General features: G+C 40.9%; 1 protein-coding gene across 1 annotated transcript in view; it reads left to right on the forward strand.

Annotated features, from left to right (window-relative positions):
* LOC146639366 (enhancer of mRNA-decapping protein 3-like) overlaps positions 1 to 12,372 on the forward strand; it is a 29,373-nt gene that overhangs the window by 8,525 nt on the left and 8,476 nt on the right. The window contains exon 4 of the mRNA XM_085352079.1: positions 6,642 to 6,992. Within this exon, the coding sequence (XP_085208205.1) occupies positions 6,642 to 6,992 (351 nt within the window). The remainder of the gene's footprint in view (positions 1 to 6,641; positions 6,993 to 12,372) is intronic.

The raw sequence follows: 12,372 nt of genomic DNA on the forward strand, positions 1-12,372 counted from the left end.
CTCCACCCCAAACGACCTGAGTCTCCGCAGCAGGTACAACCTGCTCTGCCCTTTCCTGTAGAGGGCGTCTGAGTTATGAGTCCAGTCCAGTCTGTTGTTCAGATGAACACCAAGGTACCTGTAGCTGTCCACAGCCTCAATGTCCATACCTTGGATGTTCAGTGGTTGCAGTGGAGAATGCTTGTGCCTGCGGAAGTCTACCACCAGCTCCTTGGTTTTACTGGCGTTGATCTGGAGGTAGTTCAGCTGGCACCAGTCCACAAAGTCTTGAGTCAGTCCTCTGTACTCCTTGTCGTCCCCATCAGTGATGAGGCCGACTATTGCAGAGTCATCAGAGAACTTCTGCAGGAAGCACTGGGTGGAATTGTGGGAGAAGTCTGCAGTGTAGATGGTGAAGAGGAACGGAGCCAGAACCGTTCCCTGTGGGGCCCCCGTACTGCAGACGACCCTGTCCGACACACAGCCCTGAGTCCTCACATACTGTGGTCGGTCGGTGAGGTAGTCCAAAATCCAGGTAGTGAGGTGATGGTCCACTCCAGAGTTCTCCAGCTTGTCCTTCAGAACCGAGGGAAGAATAGTGTTGAAGGCACTGGAGAAATCAAAGAACATGATTCTCACAGTGCTTCCAGCGGTCTCCAGGTGAGCGAGGGAACGATGTAGGAGGTGAATGACGGCATCATCCGCTCCAATGCCAGGCTGGTAGGCAAACTGAAGTGGGTCCAGTGATGAGCTTGTTAGGCGCCGAAGCTGAGCCAGGACCAACCGCTCCAGGGTCTTCATCAGGTGGGATGTCAGAGCCACCGGCCTGTAGCTGTTGAGGTCCTTGGGGCGTGAAGTCTTTGGCACTGGTACAACACAGGAGGTTTTCCAGAGCTGTGGGACTCTTCCCAACCTCAGGCTCAGGTTGAAGAGGTGCTCCATCACCCCACACAGTTGGTCCGCGCAGGACCTGACGACCCTCGAGCTGATGCCATCTGGACCCGCTGCCTTCTTGCCATTAATCCTCCTCAGTTCCCTCCTAACCTGGGTGGTTGAGAGAGACAGGCTGGAGCCTTGTGTTGAGTGTGTATTGGATGCTGTTGTTGGGGGTGGGGAGGAGTGAGCAGGGTGAATAGAGGAGGTGTGAAGTGTCTGAGGTGTCAGAGGTGGAACAGCAGCAGTGGGGGTGGGTGAGTCTGCAGCCGATGTTGTAGACTGTCTCATGGTTGAATCAAATCTGTTGAAGAAATGATTCAGTTCATTTGCCCACCTCACATCCCTCCCAGGCAGAGAGTTCTGCTGTTTGTGGCCTGAGATGGTTCTGAGGCCTCTCCAGACTTCACCAACGTTGTTTTGCTGAAGCTGGTTCTCCATCTTCTGCCTGTAGCTGTCCTTCCCATTCCTTATCAGTCCCCTCAACTCTCTCTGCACCCTTTTCAACTCCTCTTTGTCTTTGGATTTGAAGGCCCTCCTCTTCTGCTTGAGGACAGCTTTAATTTCTGGGGTAATCCAAGGTTTGTTGTTGGAGAAACACCGTACAGTCCTGGTAGGTACGGTGTTATCCACACAGAAATTAATATAGTCAGTAATGCATGTAGTAAGGCTGTCGATGTCCTCTCCATGGTCGTCACAGATCACCTCCCACACAGTCGACTCAAAACAGTCCTTAAGAGCCTCCTCGCTCTCCTCTGACCATCTCTGCACTGTGCGGGTGGCTGGTGGCACCCTGCGCACTAAGGGCTCATACACAGGGACAAGGTGCACCAGGTTGTGGTCAGATTTGCCCAGTGGAGGGAGAGGTGATGAACTGTATGCCTCTTCAGCATTGGCATACAGTAAGTCCAGTGTTTTATTGTCTCTGGTTGAGCAGGTCACATACTGGGTGAAGGTGGGCAGTGTGGAGTCCAAAGAGGCATGATTGAAGTCCCCTGATATTATGAGAAGGGCTCTCGGAGATTGTGTTTGCAGTCTGCTGACCACTGAGTGGAGAGTGTCACAGGCTGCATCCGCGTTGGCCGAGGGGGGGACATACGCTGTTATCGCGATAACATGCGAGAACTCCCGGGGCAGATAGTACGGACGCATGCTAACGGCTAACAGCTCAATGTCTCTGCTGCAGAGTTGTTCTTTCACAGTGATGTGCCCAGGGTTACACCATCTGTCGTTCACAAAAACTGCCAGTCCCCCTCCTTTCCTCTTACCGCTCTCTCTCGTCCTGTCCGCTCGCAGCATCTGAAATCCCGGTAGTGTCACGCTTGTGTCCGGAGTTAGCGGTGTTAGCCACGACTCCGTTAGCATCATGATGCTACATTGCCGGTACTCCCTCTGTGACCAGGTTAGCGACGTGAGCTCATCCATCTTATTGATTAATTTGTTGCTGTTATTGTAACTTTAATGATAAAGTTCTGTTTTGTATTTTAGAGGTTTTTTTTGTTTTTTTTGTTTTTTGTTTTTAAACTCATATCGACATTTTAAATATAAAACCAAGATCTTGGGGTATTATTATTGTCAGTCGTAACCTTTTTTTACATGCAAACTCTGATGCATGTTGACACTGAAGCACATATTTAGATTTTCCTGTCCCAAGTTGTGCACATTGCTGTAAAAATCAGAATGTGTTACTCAACCTTCCTGATTAGATAAAAGTTAAAACAGTATTTCCTCTAGTCAGCAGCAAATAAGGAGGAAATCTGCTTGGACAGCTCTGTGGCCTCTGCTGGAGTCATTTAAAGTCTGTTCAGTTTTACACTCAGGATCACCAAACAATGGAAGAGTCAGGGGTCAAAAAAAATTGCCAGTGTTCTCCAGTGTGATTAAACACTACGTCCTGAACATCGAAATAGAAACGTGAACAATAGAAAACTGGTCTTTTCCATGTTTCATTAAATGAATAAGTCATAGATTCAAGTCATAAGTCATAAATTGCTAATCCATTGTCAGTTCCTGTGTGCGTGTTGCTGCCTTCTCTTCAGAAACCTGAGCCTGGGACCAAACAGTGCCTCGCTAAAACTCCCCACTATGATTCCCATAGCGTGCTAAACACTTGTACCAAAGTTCCTCTTTACAATACGTGTGTGACTAAAATCAATAAACATTACCCCTCCCTCTTGGTGTCTGCTCCTAAAGAGAAGGTTATGCAAAGCCAGGCTTTTGTGCTTAGTGCCCTGCTCTCTCTCTCACTCTTTCTCCCCCCCCAATCTCATTTCCCTGACTTGCTTCTGGCCAGCACAGGAAACCGACACCCCCTCCCCGACAGGAAGCCATGTTGTCCCAGTGTGCTTGGAAAGCCAAAGCGATATCAATTGTGGAAGCAATGTTTACCTTTGAGTTTTTATTTTAATCTCTTGCTTTCAGGCTGGAGGCCAGGGAGCTAATGCCCAAATTGCACAGGGCCAACGTGCTGAGTGGCTTGGGCTGGGCTGGTCCTTTCACACGCAATGCCATGCTCCCAAAAAGCCCCCAGTCACAAAGACGGGAAGGCAGGGTGGGCTGTTGCTCACATAAGATCACAGATTCTAGGAATTTTTTTTATTTATTTTTTTTAATATCTGTTAATGATCTCTCTTGGAGAGCACAAAGGGAATATAGAGGAGGATACATAGGGGTATAGAAGAACAGTTGATTTCATTAACCCCAAACAGATCTCATTCAACTTGTCTTTTGGAGGAGCTGCTTATATGGAGTGAAATCATAGTTAAAAAATAAATAATAAATAAATAAATCCAAAAGCCAAATACGAAATGTTTTTACTGCCTCTTTGCTGCCCACTGTGTGAGACTCAAATGCCTACGTGCTCCTTAATGCATATTAAAATCTGCAACCATTTATTTTTAGTTGCAAATCTAATCAAACACTTGTACTGCCCTGCGTACCACCATTGTTGCCTTCCTATTGTGTTTTCCATGCCATCACGAACATCCTTGTTCTTTAAGTAACCTCACACACTTCCTTTAATCGGAAAATGCTGCCGTTATAATAGACTTCGAGAGTCTATTGTAAGTATGTAAGTAGGTCATTTTATTTGACTTTGCCTTTTGATTATCAGTGTGCATGTGCTTCACCACAATCATCAGCAGCTCTTCCATTTTTGATTGATTTTGATTTTGCTCCTCACCAACAAGTTTTCATGGCACTTCTAAGCTTTGCATTTTCAAATGTATTTACTGGTGTCTGTTTAATGTGGTTGTTTTGTTTTTTATTTTTTTGTTTTATTTATTTATTTTAGTCACATTTACGTCGTAGGGATTGTTTGGGGGTTTTTTTTGTTTGTTTTTCTTCTAATCACTGATGATAACTGATGAAACCAGATATTGAGTAGTGCAAGGACCAATTTAATGAAAACCACAAAGATCTCTAAAAATAATAAAATGTATTGTTTTATGAAACGCTTTCACAGTTTGAACACTGTGTTCTTACCTAAACTCACATTTCAGTTAAGAACATTCCAGGCCTCTGTAGTTGTATCTGTTGTGGGAAGTTTGTCTAAACTCAAATCAGTAAGGTTCACTGTCTGTCTACTTGTTATTCATTAGCCTGTTTAACTTGGAGCTTTGCCAAGTTCATTCAGATTTTTGATTCATAGCATGACAAAACACTTCCTTGTAAATAATGACATTGTTGGCTTGCTCTAATAAGACGCTAGCTTTTATATATATATATGAGTTTCTTTAAAAAAAAAAAAAATTGTGATGTAAAAAGTAATTGCATGTTTGGGCACCAATTCACTGCTGAATAGAGCTACAGCGGTGTCAAATTAGTTTTGCTGGCAAATTTGTGTCAAGCAAAGTGTACGATGACAATATGCTTTCCAGCATATAGCGTGAGAGAAGCCAGAGTACCTTAGCTGTCACACTGACAGTAGCGTGTGAGTGTGTCTCCTTGTTAGCGTGAGAGAGCTCTAGATAGTTGGGGTTGAAGGCCAGGTTTTTCCAGTTTGCTTTTTTTTTTTTTTTTTCCCCCTTGGTTCATTTTGTTTTGTTTTTTGTTTTCTTTTCTTTTCTTTTTCTTTTTTGGTGCTTACATGTACATAAACTTTATCAAGCACCGCTCATTCAGCCATTGGACCTTTTAAGTGTTAGCAGTGTTTTGTTCTCATTGAGCTATCGTAACTATCCGTGAGACGATAAGAGTCTGCAGTAACAGCTATCCAAGATAAAAGGGCTGCAACCTCCCAGTCCGAATTTGAAACTGCTGAGTGCAGGAACTTGTGTATGGATTACACGGTTTATAACACAATGGCTTTCAATATAGTATGACAGCTCCTAGCTTCATTTAGAGATGATTAGGATATAAGTGGGGTCTGACAGATTAAATATATATATTTAAAATAATCTGTGTTTCAAGGAAAAAAAGGCGTGTGCCAGCTTAGAGCAGAGCCTTTGGCTCCCCGCTCCGAACCTGCAGCTGATGGGGTTTAATCCTGGGGATTCAGACGGGAAGTTCTATATGATTAATTTGTTCTTTAGATTCTAAATGACACCATAGTAGAGATTAATTACACTATAATTCCCAGATTTTTATTGTAATATTTTGTTCAATTTGAGGTACACTAGGTGTTTTTTTTTGTTTTGTTTTTTTTTATAAATTAAGAATACTTTTAAATCTATTTTTATGCATATATCTATTTGGGGTTTTTTTGGTGGGGGGGGGTTTCAACAAAGCTAAGAAATGGTGACCAACTTTTTTTTTTCTTTTTTTTTTTTTTTTAATAAAAAACCAAAACAAAACACATTGCTGTGTCATTTTATGTGTGTAAAAGACTGGCATCATTTGACACATGCTCAGGCTTAGCTTACAAAAATGAACCTAAATGAACACACTCCTTTTGTCAGCTTGTCTTGAAAATTCACAACTGGATCTAACATGTGACACATGCCAGGACCACATTACTGCCAAATATAGTAGAGACGGTCAACATTTTCATTTCAGTTCAGTTTTTTATTGTTACCAGTTGAAAACATAAGTAATCTCAGAGCACTTTGCAAGTGCCCCAGGTTCACATCAATGTGAACCCCTGCTCTACTCCAACTAAAAGTCTAGAATAAGTTTTCTTTTTACAAACTCGGTAACAGACTGTATTATATTTTTTGGCTCTTTACAATAAGACAGAACGTAAGCAGTCGGCACACTTTGCTTTGTATCATCTGATCCTCCTGTTTTCGCCTTAACCATTATTCAGCTATGAACAGAGTAATGAGGGCGTGTGGCTGTAGTGGAATATTACTATGCCAGCAGGCCTAGCATCAGCAAACTATGAACATCTTAATGGCTAGTATATAAATGTATGGAAAAAGACAAGCATTGCTACTTTATTTAATTTATTTAAATGTAGTGGCGTAACTCTATTGTTTTTCCTCCTTGAGTAAGAGTAAAGGATCTGCTCAGAATGCTAACATGATATACTATTAACTTCATACAGACCACCTCTGATGATTGAGTGTAATCTTTCTTTTTTTCAAATGTTTGCATGCTTGGGTATTTAAATCCATAACAAGTTTTGAATCGTTTGCAATGGCACATATACTCTTTTCCTCAGGGATCATGAGGTCCCATTTGTGCACCTACCCCTGATAATGTTCTGATTAAATCTTTGCCAGCATTGTCCAACACCAAATCCTGTTTTATGTGAGCAATCCTCAGTTTGTGTTTTCCATTGTCTCCAGGTTCATCAAACAGCAGAGGGACGACACAGTCCACACCCAGGAGAAGCAATGTGAGGAATGGAGGGGCTGGAGGGCAGAGATCAAAGAATGATGAATGCTTTGGTGATACGACTGATGAGAATCTGGACACTGACTTTGATTTTGAGGGAAACCTGGCTCTGTTCGACAAGGCTGCTGTTTTTTCCCAGATTGATGGGGCCAGTAGCAACAGCAACAAGTTACAACATCACAATACACAGGCTGAGCAGAAGACCCAGTCCTATCGCCATGATGAGAATATTCTGGAGGTGAAACCGGTCACATACAGACAGATAACTGTGCCCCAGCATGGGGGCAAGGAATACTGTACGGGTAAGAAGAAGATGCACACACAAATTTTTTGTGGCAAGGACACATTTGTGTATGACCATTTGTGGTCCAGTGTTTCAAAATATTTAACTTCATTTTAATTAAAAGTAGACAAAGTTGCAGAGAAGCCAAAGCTGCAAGTGGAGCCAACGGTGAGTCAGTTGTACTCTGCCCTGCAAGACATCATAGTTCAGATCATTTGGCCAGACCCTTCAGGACATTCAAACAGTAGTCAAACTCTGAGTGATCCATGCTAGACTACGCTGTGAATATTTAAAAAAGAAAAAAACAAAAAAGATCCTTTCTTTACACAATTATGTAACTGTGGACTACACCTGAAAACTGTAGAAATCTGTTTCTTTTTAGCTGGATACCCAGCTATAATAACTAGCAATATTCCACGCAAAATTCAGGTCACTTTTAAAGAGTTGTGATTTTGTTCTCTAATTGGTCATAAAAGGACTTTGAGGTAACATCTGAAAAATATCAGCTTCACTCGGATGTCATGTTGAATGAGTAACAGGCAAATTTTATTGTTTTATTGTTTATTTTATCTCTTTCTGTGATCACACCTCACAGAAATAAATAGTGGATAAGAATGAAGTATGTAAATGCAAGGCCTTTTCTGACTGGTTTTCTATATTTGATAAAAGAACAAAATTAATCTTGCTACCACACAGTTTGACTCACCTTCATTAATACTTTGTGCATCGTGGGAAGTATTCTTATTTAAGTTTATGTAAGATGGTGAACATTAAATATACAGGACATTTTTAAGTGTGTCTTTAGTTTCGTTTGTTTTGGACAGAGTAGTTTTTTCTCCCACTGTTTCAACCTTGGCTAAGTGTACACTCTGGTTATATAACAGCACTGTTTTGACAAGCACAGTTGGCGAAAGGGTTATGGCTTTTGTCAAATGGTGACATAGTCTCTATTACAATTGATATTAAATGAGCTTTTAATAGTGTCTCTTTTATTCAACACAGATACAGGCCATTTCCCCTTTTTTTTTTTTTTTTTTTTTTTTTTTTAAACTGTTTGCCATTTGATGCAACTTCTGCAACCTCTTGTGGCATAAGCCTATAGAAATGATGGCCCTCTCCTTTCTCAAACTGGCTCAATCTAGGAATATTATGTAATTGGTTAACACAGACACAAGATAGGTAATGGCTAACAGGCCCTGAAGTCAAAGATGTGATTGTTGTCAGGTGAGCAGTAATGGCTGTAGCACAAAGAGTGGCCTGTTTTTAAACTTTACTGATGTGGTCTGATACGGAATTAACTGTAGAATAAATTAGTCCTGCCACAGGCAGACCCTAAAATGAGGTGCTTTTTTTAAAACATTTTTCTTGGTCAAAGTATGCTTCTTAGTTGTCTCTGTGGTCAAATGTAATTTGCATATTTTGCTGACCGTTGGATAATGTCAGGTGTTGAACCCTGCATTGTCACATAATGTTGACACCAAATGATTCAAATTTAAATTGTTTCCTCAGGATGCATGGTTCTATGTAAATTTCTGAAGATGAGCAAGACTAGATATTAGTACAAGGGTGACGGGTGTGTGTGACATTGGTGTTTTTATCCCAGATCGACAGTTTTATGTGGTGACTCAGGAGAGCTCAGTATAAGCAGCTGCCAACCATTCTGCAGATAGCTTCCAAGCAGAGCCTCCTTTCTTACCGTGCAGACAGATTTGCTTCCCAGGGCTGTCATCATAATGCCCGTCCTCTGCACACTGTAATTAGTATGCCGCCGTACAGCCTTACATAAACAGCACCTCTGAAGCAGGAAACTTTGCCAGTAAACAGATAAAACCACAGTGCAAGAACACAGAAAGTAAAACAAAGTGCCCAGCTGTTGGTTAGGTTGACATAACAAGCAGACATGGGGATTTAAGATTCTGTTTCTATAAGTCATTGTTGTGAAGGTTGCAGCCTCTGTAGTTGTGCTGTTCTCTTCCCTACTGTAGTGAAACTTCAGGTCAGGCAAGCCAAATTAGAAAACATTTTGCAATGATTTAAATATGAGCTTCTTTTACTTTAACTATTCGTGCTGCATCACTTTGTTGGCATAGATGGAAGCATATTTTGAATCGTTACAACCCATTTTTAACAACTCTGACCTGGTTGTTTAGAGCAATGTATAGCATGAGCTTGAGCTCATAGGAGTTACTTGCACATATATTAACCTTGTTATTATGTGCACTAATAGTGCCTAGAAAAGGTAAAAACAATAAGGAAGACTGAGACTCAAAAACCTCTGTGGCGCTCCAATATTAAGCTGTTTGAACCACTAAATTACTAAAAGGTAATATTTCAAATTTTAATGTTAGTTTTATTTTCTTCTTGCTACCTCTGCAACTCTTAAAGTGGAACAGAAGTGAATGAAATGGGCTGCTTTCCCTCCCTACCCCAGTGCAAGCCTTAGTCACACATGGCTCGTATCCAACCAGCGCGTATTGCTTTCAGTCTTGCCAGTTTCCTTGTCACACTTGAAGGATAACTTCCAGCTCAGTTTATTTTAGCGCTGCTGTATACTCACAGCTACCCAGTTTAGCTAGTCTGTTTTTAATACTGCACTGAGAGTGTGTGTGAATTGTATGCATATGTGAGAGCGAGAGAAAGGTGGGGCGTTTTGGTTGCAGAAACTTAAGCAGCAGAGTTACGAAGCGCACCTGATGGGTTGGTTTAAAAGCAATTAGTGCATACTAATGCAACACCCACTTCCTCTGAGCTTGGCACTTAAGGCAGCACTTGCATGACAAGAACCAGTTGACTTTCCTGTGCTTATCGCTCACAGGAGGATTGGCATGCTCTAGATTTTTGTTGCCTACTGAAACATATTAGCAGTCTTTGTGTGGTATCAATAAAGAATAGTGGGAGGGGAACAGGGCCGACCTAAAGATAAGCAAGAATTTCGGTCAGGCACGGCATGAGACTCTGTGTTTATATGCAATTATCTTGTGAGGGTGTGTGTGTGTGTGTGTGTAGAATGTGTGTGTCATTGAGTGTTGCATGTCTGGGTGCAAAGTCGTGGGTGTATATGAGTGTGATGTGGGGTCTGTGTTTGTGTGTGTGTGTGCACGTGCTTGCATCTCTTTGTGTCAGTGTAAGTTCTGTGCACACCAGTGAGGCCACCAACTTCTCAGCTGCCAGGCTGGAGATGTGTAAGAGGCCATTAAGGACTTAACTGCCTCCCAGTAGCTTTATTTATCAAAGGGACCCTGAGCCGCACAGTTCCCCCAGCTTGACTCTTATTACCCTTATAATGTGCCACAGGCAATGGATAGCTAGGGATTAGCACACCCTCTATGAAGCTTTCCACACAATTTAGTTTGTACAGTGATTTTTAAAAAAAGAAAAACAAACTGCAGATATACATTACAGTAATTCAAGGAAATACACAAGAACAATTGTGTTTGGTTACATAGTATGAAGGATGCAATTTAAAAAAAACAAAGGAATTTAAGAATTTTTCTTGAAATAGGACTTCTTATGAAAAGTTGACTTGTGAACCAAAAGCTACTTTTGTAGTAATTAATTAAATGTGTATTAAGAGTTTGTAACAATGATTTACTTTTTTCTTAACGGTGCTCTTAAAATGATTGTTTTTGGCTCCTATAGTTAGCTAATTAAAAACAGAATTTTTTAAGAAGTCCAAAGTAAGAGTCATTAGGTTAGACAGAACAGTCCAGTAGCTGAAGCCTCCAAAACGATTTGGAGAGTGCTTCACACAGTTCTTAAAGGTTCCTGAAGTCAAAAGGTGGCAAATCTTACCTAAAAGTGTATAGTGCATGCATAATGTTTTTGGGTTAAATACTTTGTCTGATGGTTCATCTGGTCATGGGTAACGGTGTGTTTTTAAGAAGATGAATGGACTCACTTTTTGGCCCAATCACCACCATCATCCATCTTACTTTAGCCCTCCCCAGTTTCTCACCACAAGATGTTGGGATACAGGTGCAGGTGTTCATATTTGTGTGATGTTTGCCCCCCTTTTTTGTCACGCGAACCCGCTGCATGTTTTGACTGAGAAGCAGCCAGTGTGGGGGGTCCAGTGCAGTGCAGTCCTGTCCCGCAGCTAAGAGCTGGGAATTGGTCAGAAACCATGTGATGGTGCGTGTGAGTTCAGGGCCTGTGGGGAATAGGCGTTATCACTCTGACTGCCTCATGTTTGCCATCTTTTCTAAAGGCTGCCAATCTGTCCTTTGTTTGCTCAGACAGCAGTGACAAACAAGAAGGGAAATGGAGAATCTTGTGATGGGAGCAAGATCAGGTCAGATAGAGGAAGAACAACTTTTCCCCAATAGTTTACTCACAGTTAGCTGCAGCCCTAGCCCTAATCCAGTATGTTATTGATTATTCAACCGATTAATCAAGCAATTAGGTAAGACATTCTTTTGTCTTTATGTATTTATTTATTTTATTTAGAAAGAGGGGCAATACATATTAATGAACAGTTTAACAAATGTAAATATGCCAGATTATAGCCTTGGGCTAATTTCCATCTCCAGACCCTCTGGCAGGTTGGTGTTAAACACAAGCTAGTAAAAACATAGAGATACTATTTACAGATCATGTGACAAGGACAAAAAACTGTGATCACTTTATACTAGAACAAACAATGACAAGAAGAGTCATTAGTCTCTTATTAATTAAGAGTCTTACTAATGAGCAATAATAAATATTAAAAACAAAAAACACAGGACTTTCAAAATAAAAGTCTCATTAATTTCTATTTTAAAAATTCATGTTTTAATAGTTTAACTGCATAGATTTCTCAAAAATGCATGGCATATTAAAATGAAATCCAAAAATAAAAAAAATCTCACGTAAAGTAATGTCAGTTAAAAGCATGTATGTCTTTCTTGTGCTGCCCTGCAAGAAAGCTTCCTTGTGTATATTTTTAAATGTATAATACAGTTTTATTCATATATTATTTTTAAAATTGACTAAATCTGAAAAATGATTTTACCTAAACCTTCAAAATAAACATGTTTTACTATACCCCATGCTCGCCTTTAGACTCACCTCTCCTTGTTGCAGGTATCACAACGATAGAACGTGGGATGGCTATCATCAGCCTTCAGCAATCTGCCTATTTTAAACATGGTGTCAGACGAAGTTCATAACAGTTCATTGTCATATTTTAACGTCTGCAGCTTTTGCTGTGTAAAGCAAACGACCGTGGACAGAAGCAGCTACAAGTTCACTTTTGATCATGTCAGAGCTTGTTAAGCACGTCATTTGATGAACCACACTTTTTCCTAGTAAAATTTTTATTGGTGATTACAGTAACAAGTGGAAACAAAACATGCTAGAAAAATGATTTGTTTCCACTAGAGATGGCACGATACCACTTTTTTTTTATGTCCGATACGATA

Source organism: Diplotaxodon limnothrissa, linkage group LG1 (genome assembly GCF_057381915.1).
Source record: "Diplotaxodon limnothrissa isolate DT_005_m linkage group LG1, D_limnothrissa_male_GT1.1, whole genome shotgun sequence".
NCBI classification, from domain to species: Eukaryota; Metazoa; Chordata; class Actinopteri; order Cichliformes; family Cichlidae; genus Diplotaxodon; species Diplotaxodon limnothrissa.